The 27,591-nt window shown below is 42.3% G+C and overlaps 1 protein-coding gene across 2 annotated transcripts in view; it reads left to right on the top strand.

Moving 5' to 3' along the window:
- The window catches only part of TMEM94 (transmembrane protein 94), a 177,251-nt gene extending 150,413 nt beyond the window's left edge, over positions 1-26,838 (top strand). For both annotated transcript variants that reach the window (XM_077459611.1, XM_077459610.1), the window contains exons 27-32: positions 2,211-2,292; positions 8,927-9,075; positions 9,166-9,260; positions 10,172-10,265; positions 10,347-10,517; positions 26,193-26,838. In XM_077459611.1, coding sequence (XP_077315737.1) covers positions 2,211-2,292; positions 8,927-9,075; positions 9,166-9,260; positions 10,172-10,265; positions 10,347-10,517; positions 26,193-26,265 — 664 coding nt within the window. In that variant the 3' untranslated portion in view covers positions 26,266-26,838. The remainder of the gene's footprint in view (positions 1-2,210; positions 2,293-8,926; positions 9,076-9,165; positions 9,261-10,171; positions 10,266-10,346; positions 10,518-26,192) is intronic.
- The last annotated feature ends 753 nt before the right edge of the window (positions 26,839-27,591 follow it).

Raw genomic sequence — 27,591 nt, 5'->3', positions numbered from 1 at the left:
AGCGGGTCCAGCAGACCCAATGTCCACTGGGACCCGCAGATCGTTCCCGAAGCAGACAGAACAGCGGTCTGCCTATGTCACTGATGGTGAACCTTGGCACCCCAGATGTTTTGGAACTACAATTCCCATGCTCAACTACATTGTAGAGTGCATGAGCATCATGGGAAATGTAGTTCCAAAACATCTGGGGTGCCAAGGTTCGCCATCACTGCCCTATGTAAACAAGGCCTTTCTGTCATAGGGAAAGATGGAGAATCTTGTGTTTCTGCTAAGTACTTCCCCCCACAGTTAGCAAGCACTCCCAGGGGACACATTTAACCCTTTGATCCCCTCCCCCCATGTTAACCCCTTCCCTGCCAGTGTCATTAGTAGTGATTAGTAGTGCATTTTTATTTTATTTTTTATTTTTTTTAGCATTGATCACTGTATTTGTGTCACTTAGTGTCAGATTTGTCTGCTGCAATGCCGCAGTCCCACTAAAAATTGCTGATCACCTCCATTACTATAAAAAAGCAATAAAAGAAAAACATAAATATATCCCATAGTTTGTAGATGCTATAACTTTTGCACTTGCTGGGATTTTGTTTTTACCAAAATGTAGCAAAATATATTATGGCCTAAATTGATGATGAAATTTGATTTTTTTTTTAATTATTTTTTTTATTGGATGTGTTTTATAGCAAAAAGTTAAATTAACCAGTTTTTTTTAAGATAAAAAAAGAGACCAATTACACTGCAATAGCACTATGCTACTGATTATTCTTAAAACCACTTCAATACCAGGCACTTCCCCACTTCCTGCCCAAGCCAATTTTCAGTTTTCAGCATTGTCGCTTTTAAAATGAGACTTGTGCGGTCATGCTTCACTGTACACAAATTAATTATTATTTTTATCATTTTGTTCCCACAAATAGCTTTCTTTTGGTGGTATTTGATCACCTCTGCGTTTTTTTATTTTTTGCTAAACAAATTAAAAAAAGACCTAAAAAAAAAAAGTCAGGAGAGCCGCCGATCGGCTTTCCTCTACTTGCGCCTGGCAGACGCGAGTGAGAAAAAACGATAAACGGTTCTACCTGTTTACACTGTGATTAGCTGTGATTGGACACAGCTGATCACGTGGTAAAGAGCCTCCGTCAGAGGCTCTTTGCCGAGATCAGTGTTGCAGTATGTCAGACTGACAGGAACAGGAGCATGTTTTTTTGGGGGGGTTACAAACACTTTAAGTAATGACAGTTCTTGCCAAATAAATTTGCACTTTTTTTTTATTATTTATTTTTTTCATTTGTGTTTGGATGTTTTTCTACGGCTTCTTGACTTTTATGTGTGTTGTTGTTTTTTTTTTTTTTCAATAAATAAAATATGGATTTTAAAAACGTGCTCTGGTTCATAGTGGTATAGAGGGGTATAGATGTGTAATGTTCACACGACCAGACTTTCCGGCAGAAAAGGTCAGATGGAGTCATTTCATCGGATATTCTGATCATGTGTGGACTACATGAGACTTTTTTTAAAAAAAATTCTGACGGACCTAGAAATAGAACGTTTTAAATCTTTCCGACGGAATCAATTTCGATCGGGAAAACAGTTTGTATGCTATTCCAACGGACTAAAAACAACACAAGGGCAGCTATTGGCTACTGGCTAGTGAACTTCCTCTTTCTAGTCCCGTCATACGTCATCACGTTCTAATGAACGGACTTTGGTGTGATTGTGTGTAGGCAAGTCCGTTTTGGCGGAACTCCGTCGGAATTCCATTGGAAAGACCGTCTGAGTTTATTCTGATGGGGAAAAACGGTTGTGTGTACACGGCATAAGAGGTGAACTGGTTAAGTATATTCAAGGGGTCTATTTATAAAACATTTGTTGGACAAATATGAGAAGCATTCATGCAACCTGCATGATATTTTCCTGTATTTTATGTAATAGACTAATTGCTGTATTGTCAGGTACATCTAGTGGCCAAAATGCAGTATATTTTCTCATTGAGGTATTTCAGAAAACTATACCTCATTTTGACCACTAGATGATGCTGGTGTTACAGACATTAATCTATTACAAAAAATACAAGGACATTTCGTCCAGACTACACAAATGCTTCTGACATTTGTCCGCCGAATGTATTATAAATAGAACCCTTTACCATGGTAACATCAGACATCGCTGTACTGATCAGATTTGCGTAGTGAACTCTTTGTTTATTTCTTCCACAGTGTCTCACTGATTGGGAAGCCAGCTGACATCTCCATAATGTCTGTAGCAACTGGGAAAAATCTGCGTTCCATACCTAAAAAGGTAAATGAATTCTGATTGGTGGCAATTGTTCTATATATACTGTATCTAATCTGAACTACTGTGGTATGAAGGTAAACACTGTATGGCAACTTTATTTTTCTGATAAAATCTGTTCAACAATCAAAATAATACTGATGAGTTTACTTTTTTTTTTTACTGATTATGGGAGTTGCAGAACCAATAAACACAGATTACGTGCCATCAGAGATGGCATTATGTGTAGAAAATACTCTGTGATTAACAACTACACAACACCTACATCCAGTGCTATATTTTAAAAGATATACAGTGCTGTGAAAAAGTATTCATCCCCTTCCAAATTTATTGTTTTTTTGCATTATTGTCACACTTATATGATTCAGATCATCAAACAAATGTTATTATTACGCTAAGATAACCCGAGCAAATACAAAATGGAGAAGTCCAGCCTGAGGTTATTTAGCTGTACTTCTCCTATGGATCACAGGAGTGCCATTTGTTTTACACTTTTGTGGCCCATTTTCAGCCGGCCTAAATCTGCTCTCTGTTGACATCACAAACTTGGTCCAGGCTCGGGCGTCATTAAGGCCATGGAGTCGGGATCCGCCCAGACCCACGTCAACCTCTCAGCGAGCCGCTGAGAGCCTGAGCCGGCCGCTCGTGCCCACAGTGCTCCAGTAAATGGGGGGGGGGTGGGGGTAGGCAGAGCAGAGAACTGTGCGATCCGTGGTGTTGGATCGTTCGGTTCTTAGTGTAGAAGCACCAGGGGACCAATGCAGCATCCACCTAGGTAAGTATGAATCCAAAAAAAAAAAAATCTCTTTTAAGGGAAAAAAGTTGTCCAAACCTGCCTGGCCTTGTAAAAAGTAATTGCCCCCTTAACCTAATAACTGGTTGTGCCACCCTTGGCGACAACAACTGCAATTTAGTGTTTGCAATAACTGGCAATGAGTATTTCACATCACTGTGGAGGAATTTTGTCCCACTCTTCTTTGCAGAATTGTATTAATTCAGCCACATTGGAGGGTTTTCCAGCATGAATGACCTGTTTAGGGTCATGCCACAGCATCTCAATCAGATTTAGGTCCGGACTTTTACTAGGCCATTCCAAAACCTTCATTTTGCTTGTTTTTTTTTTGTTATTTTTTTAAGCCATTAAGAGGTGGACAATTATTCGTACTGCACTGATTGCACTTTATGCATGGTGGATGGACAAGTGGTTATTGGTTACCACCAACTGAAAAAGTTCACACTTGTTTGGATTGCACTTTATGTATGGTTTATGTACTAGTTGTATTTGTTGCATATTGAAGATATATATTTTTTCATATATAGTTGCTGTTTTCACTATAACTTTCATTAGTGTTCCTATTGTAATTTATTTTATACTTATTTATTGCACATAGGTTTTCAGTATGTATGATTTAACAATAGTTTTAGTGCTGTGCATAATAGCTGAATAGAGAATTGACAACATGTAAAAGCTCCAGGAGTTCTCAGAATGAGCAGTATTTAAAGTGGTTATAAGGGCTTAAGGTTTTTTTTTAACTTAATGCATTCTCTACATTAGGATAAAAAACTTGGGCACTGCTCCCCCTTATATGTAACCCATCTCGATTCAGAGATGTGCATGAGAGCATCAGCTTTCTGGGGTCTCTCTCTCCTCGTTAGCTCACACAGCAGCAAAAGACATTGGCTCCTGTCGCTTTCAGTCACAGTCAGTGAGCCAATGAGGAGAAGAGCGGGAGTGTGGCTTTGCCTGCTCAAGTGCCCTCATAGCAAGAGGGTTGCTATTGGGGTCAGTCGTCAGGAGGGAGGAGCCAGGACCATCAGTGGGGACCCAAAAAGAAGAGGGTCGGGATCGCTCTGTGGAAAACCATTCCACAGAGCAGGTAAGTATAACGTGTGTTTATTTTTTATTTTTTCCTTTTTGTTTTTTTATAATCTTTCCTTTAGAAACACTGCAAGATAAAGTTGGTATGAGTGAGATACAGCCTCTTCAGTAATCCTTTGGAAGAGCAGCTGTTGATGTAGAACTCCACTCAAAAATTGGACATAGCGGATTGGGGGTTAGAGCCTCTGTTAGGTTTTTGTTTTGGTCTGTGTTTCCACTGTTGCGATTTCCCCTCACCATAAAGTCAGTGCAGTGCAACATTTTATTTTTGCTACCGTGATAGGTGGTGGTGGGGATATCTTCCAATAAGGATGTTTGTCCTGACAGCAGAAATCATTGTTGGGATTGCTGTCCATTCTGGACAGGAAGTGCAAGGAAATCCCACTGATAGGGATATAGATAAAAACCTGAAAGCGGTTCTAACTTTTACCCTCCTATAGCTAAACCTTCATAAAGCTTTGGCTGGAGTTCAGCTTTAACTCTCCCTACCACCATTATTAAAGTGTCTGAGTTAAACATTTGGATAAGTAGCTGTTATCCAACATAATAAAGGTAATTTAGGATTATTAGGTTTATTGATCTTGTCATAGGGATGATTCAAAAATTGAAAATTGCTAATGTTATATATAAAACACTTTTTTGTTGGCAGTATTGAAAGCCATGAAGGTTTTTCCAGAAAAACTTGGCTTAGTTTTTAATCATCCATACACTAAATAAATTCTATCACGCATATTTACAATGCATCCAGAAAGTGTTCACAGCTCTTCACTTTTTTCAACATTTTGTTGTTACAAGTTTATGCCAAAATGGATTAAATTCATTATGTTCCTCAAAATTCGACAAACAATACCCCATAATGAAAATGTGAAAGAATTTTGTTTGAAATCTTTGCACATTTATTAAAAATAGAAAAAAAATCACATGTACTTAAATATTCACAGCCTTTGCCATTACAGTCAAAATTGAGCTCAGGTAAATCCTGATTCCAGTGATCATCCTTGAGATGTTTTTACAACTTGATTGGAGTCCACTTATGGTAAATTCAGGTGTTTGGACATGATTTGGAAAGGCACATACTTGTCTATATAATGTCCCACAGTTAACAGTGCATGTCAGAGCACAAACCGAGCCAGGAAGTCCAAGAAATTGTTTGTAGACCTCCAAAACAGGATTGAATTGAGGCACAGATCTGGGGAAGAAAAAGGTCTGCAGCGTTGAAGGTCCCAATGAGCACAGTGGCTTCCATCATAAATGGAAGAAGTTTGGAACCACCAGGACTCTTCCTAGAGTGGGCTGCCTGGCCAAACAGTGATCAGGGCAGAAGGGCCTTGGTCAGGGAGGTGACCAAGAACCCAATGGTTACTCTGTGGAAAGAGGAGAAGCTTCCAGAAGAACAACCATCTCTTCAGCACTTCACCAATTGGGCATATATAGTAGAGTGGCCAGATGGAAGCTACTTCTCAGTAAAAGGCACTCGACAGCCCGTCTGGAGTTTGCCAAAAGGCACCTGAAGGACTCTGACCATGAGAAACAAAAGTCTGATGAAACAAAGATTGAAGTCTTTGGCCTGAATGCCAAGCCACATGTCTGGAGGAAACCAGGCACCGCTCATCACCTGGCCAATACCATCCCTACAGTGACTCATGGTGGTGGCAGCAGCATGCTATGGGGATGTTCTTTAGTGGCCGGAACTGGGAGACTCGTCAGGATCGAGGGAAAGATGAATACAGCAATGTACAGATACAGCCTTGATGAAAACCTGCTCCAGAGCGCTCTGGACCTCAGACTGAGGCAAAGGTTCATCTTCCAACACAACAACAACCTTAAGCACACAGCCAAGAAAACAAAGGAGTGGCCACGGGACAACTCTGTGAATTCTCCTTGAGTGTCCCAGCCGAAGCCTAGACTTGAACCCGATTGAACATCTCTGGAGAGATCTGAAAATGGCTGTGCAACGATGCTCCCCATCCAACCCGATAGAGCTTGAGAGGTCCTGCAAAGAAGAATGGAAGAAACTGCCCAAATATAGGTGTGCTAAGCTTGTAGCATTATACTCAAAAAGTCTGTAATTGGTGCCAACAAAGTATTTAGGTATTACATACATGGGATTTAAAAAAAAAAAAATTTTAACAAATTTGCAGAGATTTTAAACAAACTACCTTCACATTGTCATTATATGGGGTTATTGTTTGTAGAATTTAGAGGAAAATAATGAATTGAATCCATTTTGGAATGAGGCTATAACATAACAAAATGGAAAAAGCGAAGCGCTGTGAATACTTTCCAGATGCACTGTAAGGGTCCATCGAAAAATTGTAGTTTCAGTGTTTTATAGATGCTGGAGAGAGAAATCCCGATGCCCTTGGCTTTAGGTGACGAGAGGCTGCTGAGTTCTCATGTTTGTTGAGGAAAGGCCCTTCCTGTTTAGAAGGGGAAAAAAATCAATCCCCAGCCTTTGCAGTAAAAAAAAGTTTCCATTGTGCCCAGTACCTATACTTTTTAAAAATCCTCCAGTTCTCTGCCTGAGGCTTGTGCAGCTCTTAACACCACTGGCGCATCTTTCTATCATTGCAACCGGTTCACTTTCCACAAAGAAAAATATCATGACATCATAGCGCCAAGGGACTCCAGGGAGATTAAACAAATGATAGCTCCCGCTTCATGACCCACACTGGATGATGAAGACGATGCAGCCCTCCTAAGACCAAGCAATCTTGCAACTGCGCAGACACAAATAGAACAAAGAGTACAAACGCCTAGTGCATTATCTACAGAACTTTATTAACCCCTTGGCTTCAGCTCCTCACGGCCTTTTAATGGGTTTCAACTGCTGGGGGCGGGGTTTATGATGATGTGATAGAGAAAAAGGAAGAACAACTCCCCCAGATGGGGTTTTTTGGCAGCAAACACAGAGATAGGATGGATGACCTCTATAGATATAATAATTTATTAAGATAAGAAAAAAACTTTTTCAAAACATAGTAGTTAAAACATGAGCTTCCAGTGGGAATAGCATGATAAAAAGGAAAAAAGACAAATAAATGTAACTACATGGATACAATGTGACAGTCAATTATGTCCTATTAACGCTGTACAATTATACATGAAACATGTACAGTGCTAGTACGCGTTTCAACCCTCACTGGGGTCTTCAGAGAAAAATGTGTATGTGGGGGAAGTATATAACAAATATTCCTCATGTACATTGTCAATATGTTAAATAACATAGGGTACAAATAATTGGTAAAGTTACCCCATCCACTGTATCCACAAAGATGACAGATTCAACTATTGTTCCCACAAGGAAGATTTGTTGTTAAAAAGAGAGAGCCCCTTGGTTGCAAACTCGGGGTCCCGGAACACTCCACAGGTATCGCAGACCGGGGACAGGATGGCGCCCGCCAGCGCAGCTTACAAGAGATCACCTGTAACGTATCCCCACCCTCCTACCAACCCGGAGAGAGGGGGGGAAAAGAGGGAGGCTCTTTGAACCCTAGTGGGCATGTGTCTTGTCCTTTGCTATGATGATGTGATTGCCGTAATTGGCTATCTCAAATGATCCGAAAGCTCCCGATCGCAAGTAGCGATACGTTAACTGTGCCAGGAGCACACAGGGCGCATGCTCTCGGCACAGCTGTGTTTTACATTCTGGTACGCAAATATGCGGCCTCTTGGCATTAAGGCCAACCTGCTGAAACGCTGCATATATTTGCATACTTTCTGTGCCAAAGAGTTAAAGGATAAAATAGAGTACATACGCGCAAAAGTAGTAACAGCGTTTGTATGTAACCAGGGAACTGAAAGGACTAGCAAATGCTGGAATTCCTCTGATTCAAGTCAATGTCCTAATACCAGCTGATGCGTTTTGGGGGACATTCCCCTTTCTTCGGAGCAAAGCTCTGCTGTTTCAGCCAAAGGCAACTTAACTAGCCAAAGGCAAACTAGTTATGAGCTTAGGGTCTGGGGGATATCCAGGAGGCCCAACTACAACTTTTTCTGCTCCTGCAGCAAACCAGTGGAATAACGCAGTTTACTGTTTCACTTTACAAAGAAAAAAGTAGCTTCTCTGCACCTATTATAATGCTTACAATATTAATAAAAGTGATGGAGCGCAAATATGAGCAAATCTGCTACCTTTCAAAGAGCCCCATTCTGCCTTATCTGTCTCTGCCTGGACTGGAAGTGGCTCTAGCCATAGAGAATAATGACAGACTGTTATGTGCCAAGGTAATTCTCCATGGTCAGATCCTTATCTTCAGATGTGAGAATGAGCAGCTGAGATGATAAATACTGAACTGCTCCAGACAGTGAATTGGTTGATTTATGTAGAGTTTTGTGGGGGAGGGGTTTTTTTTTCCCTTAAAGCCCCAAGTGCAGCCAAAATTGAAAAAAAAAAAACAAACACACAAAAATCATCACAAGGGACATGACTTAATAGAACTGTCGGAGATGTCACAAGCTCTTATCAACAGTGCCCCAACTATACTTGTCCTTTCTGCCCAGCTCTGCCATTCATAGAAGCTGTACTGCAGCTTCTGTGAATGAAAACGGGATCTATGAATGGATGAGGTGGAACTTTCAATCATCTGCCCGTCCTCCGTTTATAGATCTTGAATTTTCTGTTTTTTTAATTTGTCTTCGTTTAGGCTTTAAAAGTGCACTTATTGCTTGGATACTCTTATTACATATCTTTTGTTACTATTTAAAATCCGATTTTTCATACTATGTGTGGATAATTGTGATCATTTTCTCCACCGTTAGACTCGGCAATATTTCCTGGTATGTTTCCTAATCAAGTTCCTCCCTTCCTTCTCCTGTTGTCTGGCCTGCTTCTGGTTCTCGCTACAGAGTTTTTGTGAGATTTCTTCCCACAATAATGCCACCAACTGCTCTGGGTTTCCAGTTTTCAGGTACAAAATCAGGAATCGCATAAGAAAACACTTCCCCCTTGCAGAAGGCAGAATTTGGTGTGCCTAATGTATTTGGTTCTCTCCTTACAGTGATGCTCCCGGTGCCCCGGACTGGTTTGGATCTTTTTCTGGGGCATTGCTTGTAGCTCAGAAGTTTTGTGCCTGTCTCATTGTTCTACACATAGGTAAGCAGAACCTGTGATAAAAGTGTGAGAAAGTGTGGTTTAAAGGGAGCTGAAACTGTGGGAGATCGAATGTCCCTTTATCTACCACTATAGGGCAAATATGGGACTTGGCCTCTGACAAACTGAATATTCCCCAATATAATGACCATACCCCCTTTTGACACAATAAAATGCTACAGAACCTATCTTTGTTTCTGATGCAGACCTATTGAGTATACACTATCTATGTCACCTTCTTTCATCTGGTAATCTAAAAACATTTGATAGACTAAAGGAGGACTTCTCATTGCCCAAACATATGTCTTTCAGATTCCTGCAGGTTCGTCATGCCATGTAAAATTCATTTTCTTGTGTTCCCACAGTCAGTCCCGAACCAAATTATGAAAGTGGTTAAAAGCATAGAACCTTGTAAACGGATCTTTATATTCTATGGCTTGTTACTTCTTCCCTCCTCATCCCAAATAGCCTATGGGATAAAGACAAGGTGGGAGACTGATGTAACATAGATGATGAAAAATGGATTGAATCTCTAGACCAGCCTTCATTAGATGCCGGCCTGTGGTCCAAACATGGCCCGAGTGATGCCCCTGTCCGGACTGTGCTGACGTCTGGGTGTTAATATTGACAACCATATTTTACCTTGTATTGTCTTTATACCTATATTTTAATATTGTCAGTATTTTATTATGTTTTATTCCGTACTCCATATGATGTGCCTTGTTAGGTATGGTATTATTGGGGGACAAACAAACCCCACTTCATAATCTCAATAGTTACTTTGTACCCTATGTAATCTCAATGTCCCTTAATTTGTATCTACCGGAATAAGTCATTTTTTTAATGGAAAAAAAAGTGTGAAAAAGTGAGTGTAACCTGGACTGTGTCTCTAAATGTCTTTTCTCTCTTTTCAGTATTTATCTCTGTCAGTCATGTCCATCGTTCTAAATCTCTATGGAAGAGGAACCCCTTCAGCAATATATGGTGGAGCTTGACTCTCCCTTTCTTGTGAGTACTTGGTGCTTCTCTAAGTTGTGCAATGTGTTCAGTGGGCTTTTTCTACTTTCCTGACAGCATTTTGTGTCATAGGGTTCTCGCACAAGGACTACAGACAGCCCTAGATCTACAGCTGTGGACAAATCCGGATTCTCCTCTAAAGTTCAGCCTTTGGGACATCCCCCTACTGTCATGGCTGTCAGGGTCACTTTCGCTTCTTGTCGTTCTAGTTATCAATGAAATAGTCAAACTGCATGAAATAAGGTACTTTTTTATTCCATATAAAGATTTTTCTTACAGTAGTGTATCATTATTTTATGTACAAAGCCACACTGAAGTCCTCATTATTCACACTTTTGAGAGATCTGTGTGGGCATAGGTGAATTGAAAGGGGTAGTATTTAGTAAGTAAACAAAAAGATGACAGTCAACCATACTGTTTTGAGTGCTTATAGACAAGAAGTGTTGGTCAGAAGAACCAAAAGGTCTAGAATCCTTTGCTTGCATATACAGGAGTGCAGTCCTCATCTGATGTAGCTGCATCATGTGACGTCCTTTAGTTTTTATTAAAAGTTCATTATGAACGTCTTCATTAAAGTGAGTGTATAGCTTTACATTTCTTTTACTGCAAATACCAGATAACCTCACACCCCAGTCCCAGCTGTACTTATGTTCGAGGTTGCTGCGCTGTGAGCCCCCCCCCGTAGCTGATCCAGCTGTCTTGGGCTTTCAAACCCCTGCTCTTCCACCTCTTCTCCATCAGCGCTTCTGCATTCTGATTGATCAGCGCCAGTCACAGTGTCAGCGCTGACCAATCGGAATTCAGAATCCACCTGGTTTGTTCCAGAAGCACTGACCGAGAAAAGGAGGAAGAGTAGGGATTTTAAATCCCCAGGCTGCTGGAATGGCTTCAGGGGTAACGATAGCATGGCAACTCCTGAGGTAAGTACAACAGGGATGAGGGGGGCTGGGAGGGTGTCCAGTGCTAGTTTATCTTTTTAAATTTCTTTTTTTTCTGTAAGACCACTTTCACACTGAGGCGCTTTTCAGGTGCTTTCACGCTAAAAACAGTGCCTAAAAAGCTCACGAAAAACTTATTTCCATTAATCAATGAACACTTTCACACAGCACAGTGTGCTGGCAGGGCTGTGAAAAACTCCCCTCTCCATTGAAATGAATGGAAAGCTCTTCAAAAGCGCTCAGTGTTTTTACTGGCAGTTTACAAGCGCCTCAGTGTGAAAGTGGCCTAAAGGTGAACTAACCCTTTCAGGGACACAGGATTCAGTTAATGCAAGACAGTTAATTTGTACTGCCACCTTCAGGAGGAATCGTACACTGGCAAACAAAAATGCCCAGCCAGGTATAGACACTCCCACTACCAGCATGTTTCAGTTCTTTGTTAGCATCCTTATGAAGATGGATGTCTTTTCTCTACTTAACCACTTGCCGACCGCCGCACGACGATGTACGTCCTATTTTTTAAGAGGGATATCTCGGTAACGGCAGCAGCTGCTGCCACAACCGAGATATCCATCTCTTCAGGCGGCGGTCGGCTGTACGATAACGGTGGTCTCCGCGGCGGATTTGCCGCGTGATCACCGTTATTGGCGGCGGGAGAGGTGCCACCCCCCCTCCCACCGCCCTCCCGCACCTTCCGCCGCTTACCGGAGCCGTCGGTAGCGGCGGAGGCGATCGGGTCCTTTCATCTGCTGGGCATAGAGACAAGTGAGGCTAAGATGGCCCCCACTCGTCTCTATACCATAGGAGGGCGAAAGCGACGTCAAAACGTCACTTTCGCCCATACCTCTTAAAGGTATATTTTTTTTAAATGTCAGATTTTCTTTTTTTTATTATTTATTTATTTTTTGCATTTTAGCCCAAATATGAGATCTGAGGACTTTTTGACCCCAGATCTCATATTTAAGAGGACCTGTCATGCTTTTTTCTATTACAAGGGATGTTTACATTCCTTGTAATAGGAATAAAAGTGATCCATTTTTTATTATTTTTTTTAAACAGTGTAAAAATAAATAAAATCAATTAAAATAAATAAGAAAAAAAAAAAATTTAAAAACACCCCGTCACGACGAGCTTGCGCACAGAAGCGAGCGCATACGTGAGTAGCGCCCGCATATGAAAACGGTGGTCAAACCACACATGTGAGGTATCGCCGCGATCGGTAGAGCGAGAGCAATAATTCTAGCCCTAGACCTCCTCTGTAACGCAAAAAATGCAACCTGTAGAATTTTTTAAATGTCGCTTATGGAGATTTTTGAGGCTAAAAGTTTGACGCCATTCCACGAGCGGGTGCAATTTTGAAGCGTGACATGTTGGGTATCAATTTACTCGGCGTACCATTATCTTTCACAATATAAAAAAAAAATTGGGCTAATTTTACTCCTCACAATGTTTATACTCTCGTGCCCCAAATCCAAAAAATGTATAAACACAAGCGCTTAGTAGGCAGCAGTGGAAATCACAAAATTTTACTGTTGTCTTATTTTTTAATTCAAAAAAGTGAATTTTTTCCAAAAAAAGTGCGCTTGTAAGACCGCTGCGCAAATACGGTGTGAAAAAAAGTATTTCAATGACTGCCATTTTATTCTCTAGGGTGTTAAAAAAAAACAATATATAATGTTTGGGGGTTCTAAGTAATTTTCTAGCAAAAAAAAACTGTTTTAAACATGTAAACACCAAGTCTGAAAAAGAGGCCTGGTCCTTAAGTGGTTAAAAAAGATTTAACCATTTTTACCGTTTTGCTTCAATTATTTCAACTCCCTGCTGCTGAGCTCAGGTCTTTATACAGATATCCAGATCAGCGTGTCCTTGGCGGCCATACCTGGAAATTGTGGGGCCTGCCTGGAATGTGACTTTTAAGCACTGGGCTCTGCTTGTGGCATTTACTCCAGACCTTACTTTACGGCGTTAATTAGCAGCACAGTGCTCTAGGTCCAGAGCCATGGCAAAACCTTTGGTGTGACTCAGTCTAGAAGAATCACTTGATTATGCCCGTAAATGGAGCTAAGGTAACCTAGAATGTCACCTTTCGTGTACTGGGCTTTGTGCTGCATTTCACATTTTGTTCCCACCTTTTTCAGCAGGAGGTAAATCTTCCTGCCATTGATCCTTTTTGCAAGAGACACTGGCTTTTCACTTGAGTTAGTCTTTTCTACGTCTTACACTGACCTTTTCACCTCCAGGCTTTTAACCCTCTCCTGTTTTCAGTTGCTGGTTTGTGAGGTCCGGCCGGTTTTTTACCTGGCATCCTAAATTAAGTTGCCTCAGTCTAGCAATACATCATGATGAATCCCAAGCATAAAGGGAATAGTTCTGCAGTTGTATCAGGCCTATTCCGCTTACGATCCACTCCAGGGAGGCCTCCCAGGTCCCTCCTCAGGGACCTTACACTGATAGCCTGGAATGTTGTCCTCTTCCTTAGCCCACACTGTCCTTGGAGTCTCCCTTTGCTTCATCTGGGGTAATCCCCCTCCTCTACCTTACTCAGGTAGTACAGTACTTCGATACAGCTATGCTACAGTTTATGGATGAAGTTGAAAAAAAGATTTCTCAGAACATAGAGACTTTACCTATTTTGTAGAAACTTTTGCTGACATTCCTGTAGCCATAGTGCCCTCTGAACCTTATGCTGCAGATTTGTTTTCAAATAAACAATCTTCTAAATGTATTCTGAATACATTTTGTTCCTGACGAGCCACAGTCAACTGAGACATGTCCCAAACGGAAAGTTACCTTAAAGTTACCATATTGATGGTTCTTGAAGAGCTGAGGACCTGTTTAAAACTGGAACAGCCCAAGTGACTAGCTCAAGCAACTTGTTCTGTTACTAGTTGGAGATCTCCAAAAGGCCCCAAAACGTTTTCGGTAGAATTGAACCAGTTCTTTATGGAGACTGGACTAATCCTGATAAATTATTCACTCTTCCAAAGCATTTTACTTACCAATATCCATTGGAAGAGGCTTTTAATAAGAAGTGGGCTGTGCCCACTGATTGTACCTATTGAGGGTGCATCATTGTTTATGGATCCCAGTGACAAACAGCTTGAAGCTATTTCCAAATCCCTATTTTCATTAATAGGCCTTGGTATGCACCCTACCATAGTCGTGATGTTTATTTGTCAAACATTAGTGGCATAGACTAATCTTATGTCACAGGATCCAGCTAAAATCCTTATTGATCCTTTATTTGTAGAGAGCTTAGAGCTTAAACCTTCAGCCTTACACTGTTGCATAGATGAGTTAGTTGATATTGTCCGTCTTATTTCCAGTCTTCTGTCTGTAAATATGCAAAGAACACTTCTCTGAAATGTTGCTCTGTGGAATAACATACAAAACACTTGCTGAACAAACCTTTTGATGGTGAGCGTCTCCTTGGTGCATCTTGAGATAACTTCATAAAATATGTAACTGGTGCTAAGATGTCTCATTTGCCCCAGGAGAACAAGAATAGGTCACCTTCAAGAAAGACCTCTCCCACTTCTAAAGCCAAGAAAAGTTCCAATCCAAGCTCAAACCCAAGGTTAGACTTCAATCTCAGACTTTACACCCTTTACCCAAACATGCAGACTAGTCCTCTTCATCTTTAGTGGATGCCCCCATTTTCCAAAGCAGAGGGAACTTGTGTAGGTCTTTGCAAAAACCTGGTCGGCAAACATCTTGGTGTTTGGGTAAGAGACATGGTGATTGGGAGCTACACGCTAGAGTTTAGTGCTTTACCTACACTTCACTTCATGTTGTCCAACCTACCTGTGCCTCTGCACAGGCTAGCTGATCTTAATTCTGCTCTTACAGATCTTTAGAGCTCCTGAATTGTTCCAATATCAGACAGGTTTCAGCATTTTTACTCAAACCTTTCAACTGTTCCAAAAAACAAAAGAAGGGCATCTACGTCATGTTGTATCTGAAGGCCTTAAAGTGTTTTACCCCAAAAAACAAAACAAAACTATTCTGTCCCTTTTAAAGCATGAATAACAGCACAGTGCTTGTGCTGTGTCATTTGGCCCCCTGTAGCGCCTGAAGTACCTGGCTGATCCTGTCTGGTTTTGCCCCCCCCCTGCAAACTGACCATGATATATCATTGCTGCTGAGCCCTGACACCGTGGTCAGTTTACGTGCTTCCGTCATCCACTCTCTCCTCTGTCTTCCTTTCCCCCCATCCCTCCCTTCCTGTCAGCTCGTGACAGTGCCCTCCCCTCTCCTCCTGCTACTATAACAACTTTAACATTTTCTGGCAATCCCGTGTTAGATAATGCATTGTCTACAATTTCTGTGTTTTATTTTAAAAAAATACCTCTGTATGCTTTATTTCCAAGTGGTGCTCACGTGACCGGCCACCTCTCCCCTCCTCCTGACTGAGGTCAGCAGGGGATTCCCTTCCCCTCCCACTATAGCTGTCAGATTGGGAGAGGGAACGGCGGCCGGTCACGTAAACGCCAACTAGTGCTCGGAAATAAGGTAATACAGGGTCTTTTTTTTATTAAAGCGGTTCTGCACCTTAAAAAAAAAAATATTAAAAGCCAGCAGCTACAAATATTGCAGCTGCTGACTTTTAATAAATTGACACTTACCTGTCCCAGGGTCCAGCGATGTCGGCGGCAGATGATGAGCGATCGCTCGTCTCTCTGCTGCCCCCACCTCCATCCTCTGTCAGGGAATCGGCAAGTGAAGCGTTGCGGCTTCACTGCCCGGTTCCCTACTGCGCATGCGCGAGTCGCGCTGCGCGTCTCTGCTGGTCCCCGCTGGTCCCCGCTGTGTCCTGGGAACTGTGTGTTTCCCAGAACACAACGGGGGGGGGGGGGGGGCAGCATCTGCGGCGGTCTGTCCCGGAAGTGGGTGCAGATACCTGGATTATCGAGGTAACTGCACCCCCCCCCCCCCCGAAAGTTTCTGATTGTGGCACCGGAGGGGGGGAGGGATCAGATTAGCGGAACTTACACTTTAGGGTGGAGAACCGCTTTAAAGAGACGTTGCATTATTTAACACGCGAGATTGCCAGAAAATAATTAAGTGGATTTACACCCACTTTAAATGTCTTTTGAGTCCAATTTTTTTGTATGGAATCCACCAGGTCTGTCATAAGCTCCCTCCATCAGGGAGACTGTCTATCCTCTGTGGACATCAAGGTTACATACTTGCACGTCTTAATCTTTAGCAGCAATGCTATCTCCATTTTGCTGTAGCCACACAGCTCTATCAGTTTGTAGCCCTTACATTTGGTCTGTCTTCTGATCCTTGGCACTAATTCTAATCTTAATGGGCTCCCAGGTCATTCACCATTGTGGGAACTACTGCCGAAGCAGTTGACACAAAATATATCTGAAAATGTACTGCAGACAGTCCAGACCTTTAAAAAATTTGGTTGGATCCTGTAGCTTTAGTGACTCTGGCGCAAACTCATTGGAGTATCTGAGTCTCATTCTAGACAAAGCTCTGCTCCCAAGCTCAGTCCAGGAATCCCCCATCTTTGCGATTCTGTACGAGAGTCCTGGGCCTGATGGTAGCCCCCTTTTGAGGTAGTTTAATTTGTTCAGTTTCACCTCAGACCCCTTCAATACACAATTCTTTCTTTCATTGTGGGACAAATCTGTTCATTGACTAAGCAACCTGACTTCTGGTCTCAGTGGCTCAGCTTTGGAGTTGGGGGAAATCCCTTTTTTTGTAGTCTTGAAAGAGCCTATCGCTACATGCTAGCCCACAAAGCAGACACCTTGTCTGTGCAGGCGGCTTGGTCGAGGAAATCTCATCTCCCGATCAACATTCTGGAGCTCCAAGCGATTTAGTTGTCTGTGCAACGTTGGACACCTGTAATGGAGGATCATCCGAACAGGATTCAGGCTGACATTGGCCCAGTAGTGGCGTACATCAACCATCAGGGATGAACTAGAAGCACTGCTGCAGCAAAAGAGGCAGACCGCATTGGAAAGAACTCCACATTCCATTCTTGTCCACTGTTCACGTTACAGGCAGACTTCCTCAGCAGGCAGTGTCTGGATCTGTGAGAATGGTCTTTAGGTCTTGGAAGTCTCTTAGGACCTGTGTCAGAAGTGAGGGCTGCTGGATTTGGTTCTGGCATTCATGTTTAACAATGAACTGGACATATTTGCCACAGGTGCAGAGATCCTGTGGCAGAAGCAGTGGAACCCTCTGGGATTAGTACAACCTGATATTTCCCTCCTCTAAAACTGCTTCTTTGTCTTGTCCACGAGATCAAGATTGAGGACATCACAGTGATCCTCCTATTGCTGAACTGGCCTAGGCAGATTTGGTACTCCAAACCTCTGATCGACATCCTGTGGACTTTTCCATATTGATTCGATTTCCTATGACAGGGACTGGTTTACCACCCTACTTCACAGTTGCTAGCTTTAACAACATGGCTTCACTTGTTGTGAGTAGAGGAGCTTTTACCTCTGGAAAATACTCCATGGGAAGAATCCTGACCTATCGGGACTGGATTGGCATTGTGTACCATCAAGATACACAATTCAATAATTGTGATCTTATTTCAAAGACTACTAGACTCAATTTTTTTGTTTAAAATAAAAACTAAATTCCCATTTTTTTTTCGCTTTGGATAGATTAGAGAAGGATTAGAACTCTTATCACTTGTTTATATCGCCGTATTCCTGTTAGGGAGATTGACCCACTGTTTGTCCTGCTTACCAGCTGCCAACCTTGGATGTAATGTCCTTCAGGGTGAATTCACAAAGTAAATCCTTAAATTGCATAGCAGCTGGAGCGATTCATCCCTGCGGCCGTTCTGCTTTGTTGGCTGCGCTTGGGGGCAGTGTGGCGCCCCTATTTTTTTCCTGTGTCCCTGCCGTAACAGACATTTTACTATGTGGTAAAATGTCTGTTGCCACATATAGTGGGAATTGGCCCTCAAGCAGCTTTTTGAGCTCTCTCCAGTTCTATTATTTTGTTTATGTGGACCTATTAGGCTGGGCATACATGGATAGAAAATCGTTTAAAAAAACAGTTGTTTTTGATAAAGATTTGTCGAACGATTTGTGTGTTGATGCCATTATTGTATCAAATTGTTTTCCACATTTCTTGACCTTATCGATCGTTACTGGTAAATTGTTACATAGTTAGTCAGGTTGAAAAAAGACACAAGTCCATCCAGTTCAACCACAAAAAAATATATATATATATATATATATATATATATATATATATATATAATAAATATCATACCAGCCCATATACCCACAGTTGATCCAGAGGAAGGCAAAAAACCCCAGCAGAGCATGATCCAATTTGCTAAAGCAGGGGAAAAAATTCCTTCCTGATCCCCCGAGAGGCAAACTGATTTTCCCCGGATCAACTTTACCTATAAATGTTAGTACCCAGATATAGTATGTACACTTAGGAAATAATCCAGGCCTTTCTTAAAGCAATCCACTGAGCTGGCCAGAACCACCTCTGCAGGGAGTCTATTCCACATTTTCACAGCTCTTACTGTGAAGAAACCTTTCCGTATTTGGAGATTAAATCTCTTTTCCTCTAGACGTAAAGAGTGCCCCCTTGTCCTCTTTGTTGACTGTAAAGTGAATAACTCGACACGAGTTCCCTATATGGACCCCTTATATATTTGTACATGTTGATCATATCCCCCTTTAATCTCCTCTTATCAAGAGTGAATAAATTCAATTCCTCTAATCTTTCCTCATAGCTGAGTTCCTCCATGCCTCTTATCAGTTTGGTTGCCCTTCTCTGCACTTTCTCCAGTTCACCGATATCCTTTTTGAGAACTGGTGCCCAGAACTGAATGGCATATTCCAGATGAGGTCTTACTAATGATTTGAACAGGGGCAAAATGATATCTCTCTCTCTGGAGTACATACCTCTCTTAATACAGGAAAGGACTTTGCTCGCTTTGGAAACCGCAGCTTAGCATTGCATGCTATTATTGAGCTTATGATCTACCAAAACCCCCAGATCCTTCTCCACTATGGATTCCCCCAGTTGTACTCCCCCTAGCGTGTATGATGCATGCATATTCTTAGCCCCCAAGTGCATAACTTTACATTTCTCAACATTAAACCTCATCTGTCACATAGTCGCCCAAGTAGACAGGGCATTGAGGTCGGCTTGTAAATTGGAGACATCATGTAAGGACGTTATTCCACTGCATAGCTTGGTGTCATCTGCAAACACGGAAATTTTACTTTTGATCCCAGACCCTATATCATTTATAAAGATATTACAAAGTAAGGGTCCCAGCACTGAACCTTGGGGTACACCACTGATAACCTTAGACCATTCAAAGTAAGAATCATTAACCACTACTCTCTGAATTCTGTCTTTTAGCCAGTTTTCTATCCATTTACAAACTGATGTTTCCAAACCTGTAGACTTTACCTTACACATGAGCCGTGTGTGCGGAACTGTATTGAACGCTTTTGCAAAATCCAAATCTATCACTTCCACCGCCACCCCTCTGTCCAAGGTTTTACTTACCACCTCATAAAAAGAAATCAGGTTTGTCTGACAACTTCTGTCTTTCATGAATCCATGCTGTCTGTTGCTCAAAATATTTTTTTCCTGAAAGAACTCGTCTATGTGGTCCTTTATTAATCCCTCCAGTATCTTCCCAACTATAGAAGTTAAACTAACGGGTCTATAATTACTTGGTAAAGACTGTTCCCTTTTTAAATATAGGCACCACATTGGCCCTGCGCCAATCCAGTGGTACTATTCCTGTCATTAATGAGTCCCTAAAAATTAGATACAATGGCTTTGAAATTACAGAGCTCAATTCTTTTAGGATCCGTGGGTGGATGCCATCAGGTCCAGGTGCTTTATCCACCTTTATCCACATTTATTCTGTCCAAATATTTCTGGACCATATCACTTTTGAGCTATTGTGGATTTGGGGCTGCGTCAGTACCACCCCCATTATAATTATGAGCTCCCCCATGCTCTTTTGTATACACAGAGCTGAAGAAAGTATTTAATAAGTTAGCCTTCTTTGTCCCCAGTCACCCACTCCAGATTATTTTGCAAAGGGCCTACATGCTCAGACTTAACCTTTTTGCTATTAATATATTTGAAGAATTTGTCCTACTATCTTTTGCAATTTGTCTTTCATTTTGAAATTTTGCATCCTTGATTTCCTTTTTACATATTCTGTTATATTTCTTGTAATATTAAAAATGTAAAATGACACTAGCGTTCCTTCATTTTTATATATTTTAAAAGCTCTTTTTTTATAGTTTATTGCTTTTTTAACTTTGGCCGTGAGCCACATCGGTTTTGTTTTTAACCTTTTAAACTTATTGCCCATGGGAATATACTTTGCCGTGAGATCACAAACAGTCTTTTTGAAGAATTCCCATTTCTGTTCTGTGCCCATTGGTGCCAATATTCTCTCCCAGTCTAAGTCCTGGAGAGCAGCCCTCATCCTTGGAAAATGTTCTCTCTTGAAATTACGTGTTTTTATCTTTCCCGTATGTGATTTTTGCTTACAGCTAACATCAAATGAAATCATGTTATGGTCACTGCTACCCAGATGTTCCTTTATCTGAATATTAGTAATACGTTCTGCATGGTTTGAGATTTGTTTGAGATTTGTTTTGTCGATGATCAAGGCACGTGTGCTGTATGTTTTTTCTAACTATTTAAGATGTATTTTCCTAATAATGTTTAGAAATTGTTCAAATACGCAACAAAATTCAAACATTTTCTTTATTTTGGCATAAAACTTTGCATTTGGAAAATCGAAATGCGGCCACTAACGTTTTTAAAGTTAACCACTTGCCGACCGCCGCACGACGATGTACGTCGACAGAATGGCACGGGCAGGCATAAGGGCTTACATGTACGTCCTTGCCTGCCCGCGGGTCGGGGGCCCGATCGGGCCCCCGCCCGGTGCCTGCGGCGGTCGGTATTCGTTCGGGAGCGATCCCGGACGAGGGGACGGCCATTCATTCATGGCCACCCCCTCGCGATCGCTCCCGACGAATGAAAATGTCCGGTGACATCACTTCCTCTCCTGTAATGTAAACACAGGAGAGGAAGTGATGTATTCTCTCCTCCGTGTCGGTATTTTTCGTTCCGGCACCGAGGAGAGAGCATCGGTGAGTTGCACAAGCACTACACTACACAGTAGAACATGCCAGGCACACTCACACCCCCCCTTTACCCCCCGATCACCCCCCAATTACCCCTGCCCCCCCAGTCACAGTGACACCAATTGCTTTTTTTTTTATTTTTTTATTTTTATTTTTTGCATTGGTGTCATTTGTGACTGTAATAACTGTTAGGGCAGTTAGGGTTAGCCCCCTTTAGTTCTAATGTGCCCCCCTAACCCCCCCAATAAAGGTTTAACCCCGTAATCACCCCCCGTCGCCAGTGTCACTAAGGCTGGGTTCACATTGCAGCGGTTTATGAGAACGAATGTGATTCGCACCGCACTGCAGTGCAAATCACATCCGATCTCTGTGCGATTCGAGTTCAGCCATACAGATAGTATGGCTGAATTCGTGTCACACCCGCCGCACCCGCCGCAAATTCGCACGGGACCCTTTTTTTGGCCCGCAGCAGAATCGGATCGCATGGGTGTTCACACCATGCGATCCGAGTTTGCAGATCGCACTGCGATATGCGAACTGATCTGGGGGTGTCATTAACATTTCACTGACACTCGCAGCAGTTCGCATAGGGCAGTGTGAACTGCCGCCGGGAGGCATGCGATGCGGGAACCCGCCACGGATTCGTGGCGTTCCCGCATCGCTCCAGTGTGAACCCAGCCTAATAAGCGATCATTTTTCTGATCGCTGTATTAGTGTCACAGGTGACGCTAGTTAGGCAGGTAGGTATTTAGGTTCGCCGCAGCTTTTTATAGCGCCAGGGACCCCCATATACTACCGCATAAAGCCCCCTGATTTCCCCCTAGTTAACCCTTTCACCAGTGATCACCATATAACTGTTACAGGTGACGCTGGTTGGTTAGTTATTTTTTTATAGTTTCAGGGCACCCGCCATTTATTACCTAATAAAGGTTTAACCCCCTGATCACCCGGCGGGTGTCATTTGTGACTGTAATAACTGTTAGGGCAGTTAGGGTTAGCCCCCTTTAGTTCTAAGGTACCCCCCTAACCCCCCCCCAATAAAGGTTTAACCCCGTGATCACCCCCCGTCGCCAGTGTCACTAAGGCTGGGTTCACATTGCAGCGGTTTATGAGAACGGATGTGATTCGCACCGCACTGCAGTGCAAATCACATCCGATCTCTGTGCGATTCGAGTTCAGCCATACAGATAGTATGGCTGAATTCGTGTCGCACCCGCCGCAAACTCGCACGGGACCCTTTTTTTGGTCCGCAGCAGAATCGGATCGCATGGGTGTTCACACCATGCGATCCGAGTTTGCAGATCGCACTGCGATATGCAAACTGATCTGGGGGTGTCATTAACATTTCACTGACACTCCCAGCAGTTCGCATAGGGCAGTGTGAACTGCCGCCGGGAGGCATGTGATGCGGGAACCCGCCGCGCATTCGTGGCGTTCCCACATCGCTCCAGTGTGAACCCAGCCTAATAAGCGATCGTTTTTCTGATCGCTGTATTAGTGTCACAGGTGACGCTAGTTAGGCAGGTAGGTATTTAGGTTCGCCGCAGCTTTTTATAGCGCCAGGGACCCCCATATACTACCGCATAAAGCCCCCTGATTTCCCCCTAGTTAACCCTTTCACCAGTGATCACCATATAACTGTTACAGGTGACGCTGGTTGGTTAGTTATTTTTTTATAGTTTCAGGGCACCCGCCATTTATTACCTAATAAAGGTTTAACCCCCTGATCACCCGGCGGGTGTCATTTGTGACTGTAATAACTGTTAGGGCAGTTAGGGTTAGCCCCCTTTAGTTCTAAGGTACCCCCCTAACCCCCCCCCAATAAAGGTTTAACCCCGTGATCACCCCCCGTCGCCAGTGTCACTAAGGCTGGGTTCACATTGCAGCGGTTTATGAGAACGGATGTGATTCGCACCGCACTGCAGTGCAAATCACATCCGATCTCTGTGCGATTCGAGTTCAGCCATACAGATAGTATGGCTGAATTCGTGTCGCACCCGCCGCAAACTCGCACGGGACCCTTTTTTTGGTCCGCAGCAGAATCGGATCGCATGGGTGTTCACACCATGCGATCCGAGTTTGCAGATCGCACTGCGATATGCAAACTGATCTGGGGGTGTCATTAACATTTCACTGACACTCCCAGCAGTTCGCATAGGGCAGTGTGAACTGCCGCCGGGAGGCATGTGATGCGGGAACCCGCCGCGCATTCGTGGCGTTCCCACATCGCTCCAGTGTGAACCCAGCCTAATAAGCGATCGTTTTTCTGATCGCTGTATTAGTGTCACAGGTGACGCTAGTTAGGCAGGTAGGTATTTAGGTTCGCCGCAGCTTTTTATAGCGCCAGGGACCCCCATATACTACCGCATAAAGCCCCCTGATTGCCCCCTAGTTAACCCTTTCACCAGTGATCACCATATAACTGTTACAGGTGACGCTGGTTGGTTAGTTATTTTTTTTATAGTTTCAGGGCACCCGCCATTTATTACCTACTCTCACTAGTGTACCCCTAAATTTAGGGGTGTCTACTTTCCAAAATGGGGTCATTTGGGGGGGGGTTTGTGCCATCTTGGCATTTTATGGCTTTTAAAACTGTAACGCCCTTAGAAATCCTGAAGGCGGTGCTTGGTTTTCGGGGCCCCGTACGCGGCTAGGCTCCCAAAAAGTCCCACATATGTGGTATCCCCGTACTCAGGAGAAGCAGCAGAATTTATTTTGGGGTGTCATTTCACATATGCCCATGGCATGCGTGAGCAATATATCATTTAGTGACAACTTTGTGAAAAAAAAAAAAAAAGTTTGTAATTTTCCCGCAACTTGTGGCAAAATATAAAATATTCCATGGACTCAACATGCCTCTCAGCAAATAGCTTTGGGTGTCTACTTTCTAAAATGGGGTCATTTGTGGGGGTTTTGTGCCATCTTGGCATTTTATGGCCTTCAAAACTGTAATAGGTAGTGAGGAGTGAAGTCAAATATTTACGCCCTTAGAAAACCTGAAGGCGGTTCTTGGTTTTCGGGGCCCCGTACGCGGCTAGGCTCCCAAAAAGTCCCACATATGTGGTATCCCCGTACTCAGGAGAAGCAGCAGAATTTATTTTGGGGTGTCATTTCACATATGCCCATAGCATGTGTGAGCAATATATCATTTAGTGACAACTTTGTGAAAAAAAAATTAAAAACAATTAAAGTTTGTAATTTTCCCGCAACTTGTGGCAAAATATAAAATATTCCATGGACTCAAAATGCCTCTCAGCAAATAGCTTGGGGTGTCTACTTTCTAAAATGGGGTCATTTGTGGGGGTTTTGTGCCATCTTGGCATTTTATGGCCTTCAAAACTGTAATAGGTAGTGAGAAGTGAAATCAAAAATTTACGCCCTTAGAAAGCCTGAAGGCGGTGCTTGGTTTTCGGGGCCCCGTACGCGGCTAGGCTCCCAAAAAGTCCCACATATGTGGTATCCCCGTACTCAGGAGCAGCAGCAGAATTTATTTTGGGGTGTCATTTCACATATGCCCATAGCATGTGTGAGCAATATATCATTTAGTGACAACTTTGTGTAAAAAAAAAAAATTCGCTTGAGGCAAAAAAATAAAATATTCAATGGGCTCAACATGCCACTTATCAATTTCCTTAGGGTGTCTACTTTCCAAAATGGGGTCATTTGGGGGGGTTTTGTACTGCCCTGCCATTTTAGCACCTCAAGAAATGAGATAGGCAGTCGTAAACTAAAAGCTGCGTAAATTCCAGAAAACGTACCTTAGTTTGTAGATGTGACAACTTTTGCGCAAACCAATAAATATACAATTATTGACTTTTTTTTTACCAAAGACATGTGGCTGAATACATTTTGGCCTAAATGTATGACTAAAATTGAGTTTATTGGATTTTTCTAATAACAAAAAGTAGAAAATATCATTTTTTTTTCAAAATTTGCGGTCTTTTTACGTTTATATCGCAAAAAATAAAAATCGCAGAGGCAATCAAATACCATCAAAAGAAAGCTCTATTTGTGGGAAGAAAAGGACGCAAATTTTGTTTGGGTACAACATTGCATGACCGCGCAATTACCAGTTAAAGCAGCGCAGTGCCAAATTGTAAAAAGACCTCTGGTCATTTACCAGCAAAATGGTCCGGTCTGAAAGTGGTTAAACGATTATCGAGTACTTTTTTTTTTAACGATTTTCTATCCATGTATGGCCAGCTTTAGTGTTCCATTACCAATCAGACTGCTTTTAAACTTCCCAGTTGTCTCAGATTAACTGAATCCTGTGTCCCCTAATGAAGGTGAAAGATAATGGGAGTTATGCTCTTATCGTACCGTTTTTCTTATTTTTATTTTTTTTGGTATATACACTCCTCTGTTTGTGATAGTCTTTGCTATTGGAAGTGCTCTATTACTACTTTCTACAAAACTGAAACATGGCCTTTATATCCAAAAAAAAAATGATTTCATGGGAAGTACAAAAATCCTGTTTTTATTTCCATGCCGTAGGTTGTATGTAGCACAAGCGGACATCAGGTGTGTCGGGAATGATTTTGAAAATATTGCACAAGCTATAAAATACAAATGGCAAAGACAATAAAGCTATTGAATGGAGCAGATGAATTCTTATAACCAATGATATCCATAGTTCTGATTGGCAAAAATATAGTTTGGGAAAGGTCATATCTTAAAGCCTAATTGCTATCGAGAGACTCATTTAAAATTGTTGACACCAGACATATTTTTTTCTTTGTCTCCCTCTGACCCTTTGTTACTGGAAATGATAAAAAGTTCTTGTTTCAAACTCTCCATTCAACTTTTTTTGTACTTTGTAACCAGTACACTGCTTTTTTTTCTTTTAGGGCTCGTGTCCGTTATCAGAAGAGACAAAAGCTGCAATTTGAAACCAAGCTTGGCATGAATTCTCCCTTCTGATTGCACTGTTTAGCACCATGCGCTGTGGTGTTAATGGTTCCCACAGCATCTGATGAGGGGGAGGCAGACAGGGCTGGTATAGTATGACCTCACTGTTGGATAGATGCTGCTCACATAGCTATTTATATCTCACCAAAACCAGCGGTCACCACCAGTGCCTCCACAATCTCCCTGCCTGTTTACATATACTTAGCAGTTGGAGAAAGCTGAACGGTACATCTTCTCCTGGTCTTCTCCCTTCTGCACTGATAGATTAATGGAGGGGGGCATCAAGTCTCTACCCTATCATTGTTCCTTCCTGTCACATGCATGGTTGACCCTGCTGGCGCAAAATATTGTCTTTCGATAGGTGTCCTGCAGGTCTCTGTGCCACGTGCATGGCTTAACTAGCATGGAAAATTTCTAATGTCTTTTGAACCACTGGACTGTGCTGTATGCTGCATTTGTGCAAAGCGTTAATTGGCAGTAGTGTTTTTTTTTTTATGGATGTATATTTTCTTAAAAAAAAAAAAAAATATTAAGGGAACTGTGATTTGTACTAAAATGTGTAAATAAATCATGTATATAAACCTCTGTTATTGTGTTTAGTGATTATATGCTACTGTACAAAGGCACACTGCCTGTGGGGGCTGTGATGAACATGAATGTCAGACCCCTGTCCTTCTCACCAACTCATGACAAAGGACTGGCCAATCTCACACCACGCTGTCACTTGCGTAACACTCTTGGCTACGCCACTGCACAAAGGTTTTACAGCTTGCGGAACCAAAATCTGGGTGCCAGAAGCCTGAAAGTGATTTTCACTGCGTTAATTTAAGCAATTAACTCTTTAAGAGCCAGCGCTGACTTTTACCAGAGTTCGAACTTCCTTGAGATTAGCAATACCAGTTATGAAAAAATAAACATCTAACACACACGGTATGTTCAGAGATTTATACCACAGTTGCACTCTTCAAGAGACTGGGATTACTTTAGTTTGCATTAAAGCTTTAGAGACAATTTTAACACTTTTCAAAATATGACTTAATAACGAAAAGGGCAAAGTGGTGCAAATAAAATATTTACAGGAAAAGGGTGTTACAAAGAAATAGAGACAATAATTCAACAGAGAAATAAAAAGAAGTTGAAAATGAAGAATACTTTAAAAGGAGAAGTCCAGCCTGGGCTTGTTTGGTTGGGCTTCTCCTATGTATCACAGGCAATGCAATTAGTTTTGCACTCCTGTGACCCGTTTTCAGCAGAGAGCGGTCTGAAGTCCGCTCTCCGCTGATGTCACCAAGTTCGGTCCAGGCATCGCGTCATGCCGACTTCAGAAGTCTGGATCCA

The sequence above is a fragment of the Lithobates pipiens genome, unplaced genomic scaffold, assembly GCF_037356315.1.
Source record: "Lithobates pipiens isolate NorthernLeopardFrog02 unplaced genomic scaffold, aLitPip1_a1.2 Scaffold_28, whole genome shotgun sequence".
Taxonomy (NCBI): domain Eukaryota; kingdom Metazoa; phylum Chordata; class Amphibia; order Anura; family Ranidae; genus Lithobates; species Lithobates pipiens.
The sequence above is the reverse complement of the archived record's forward strand: the minus strand, read 5'-3'. Positions and strand labels throughout refer to the sequence as shown.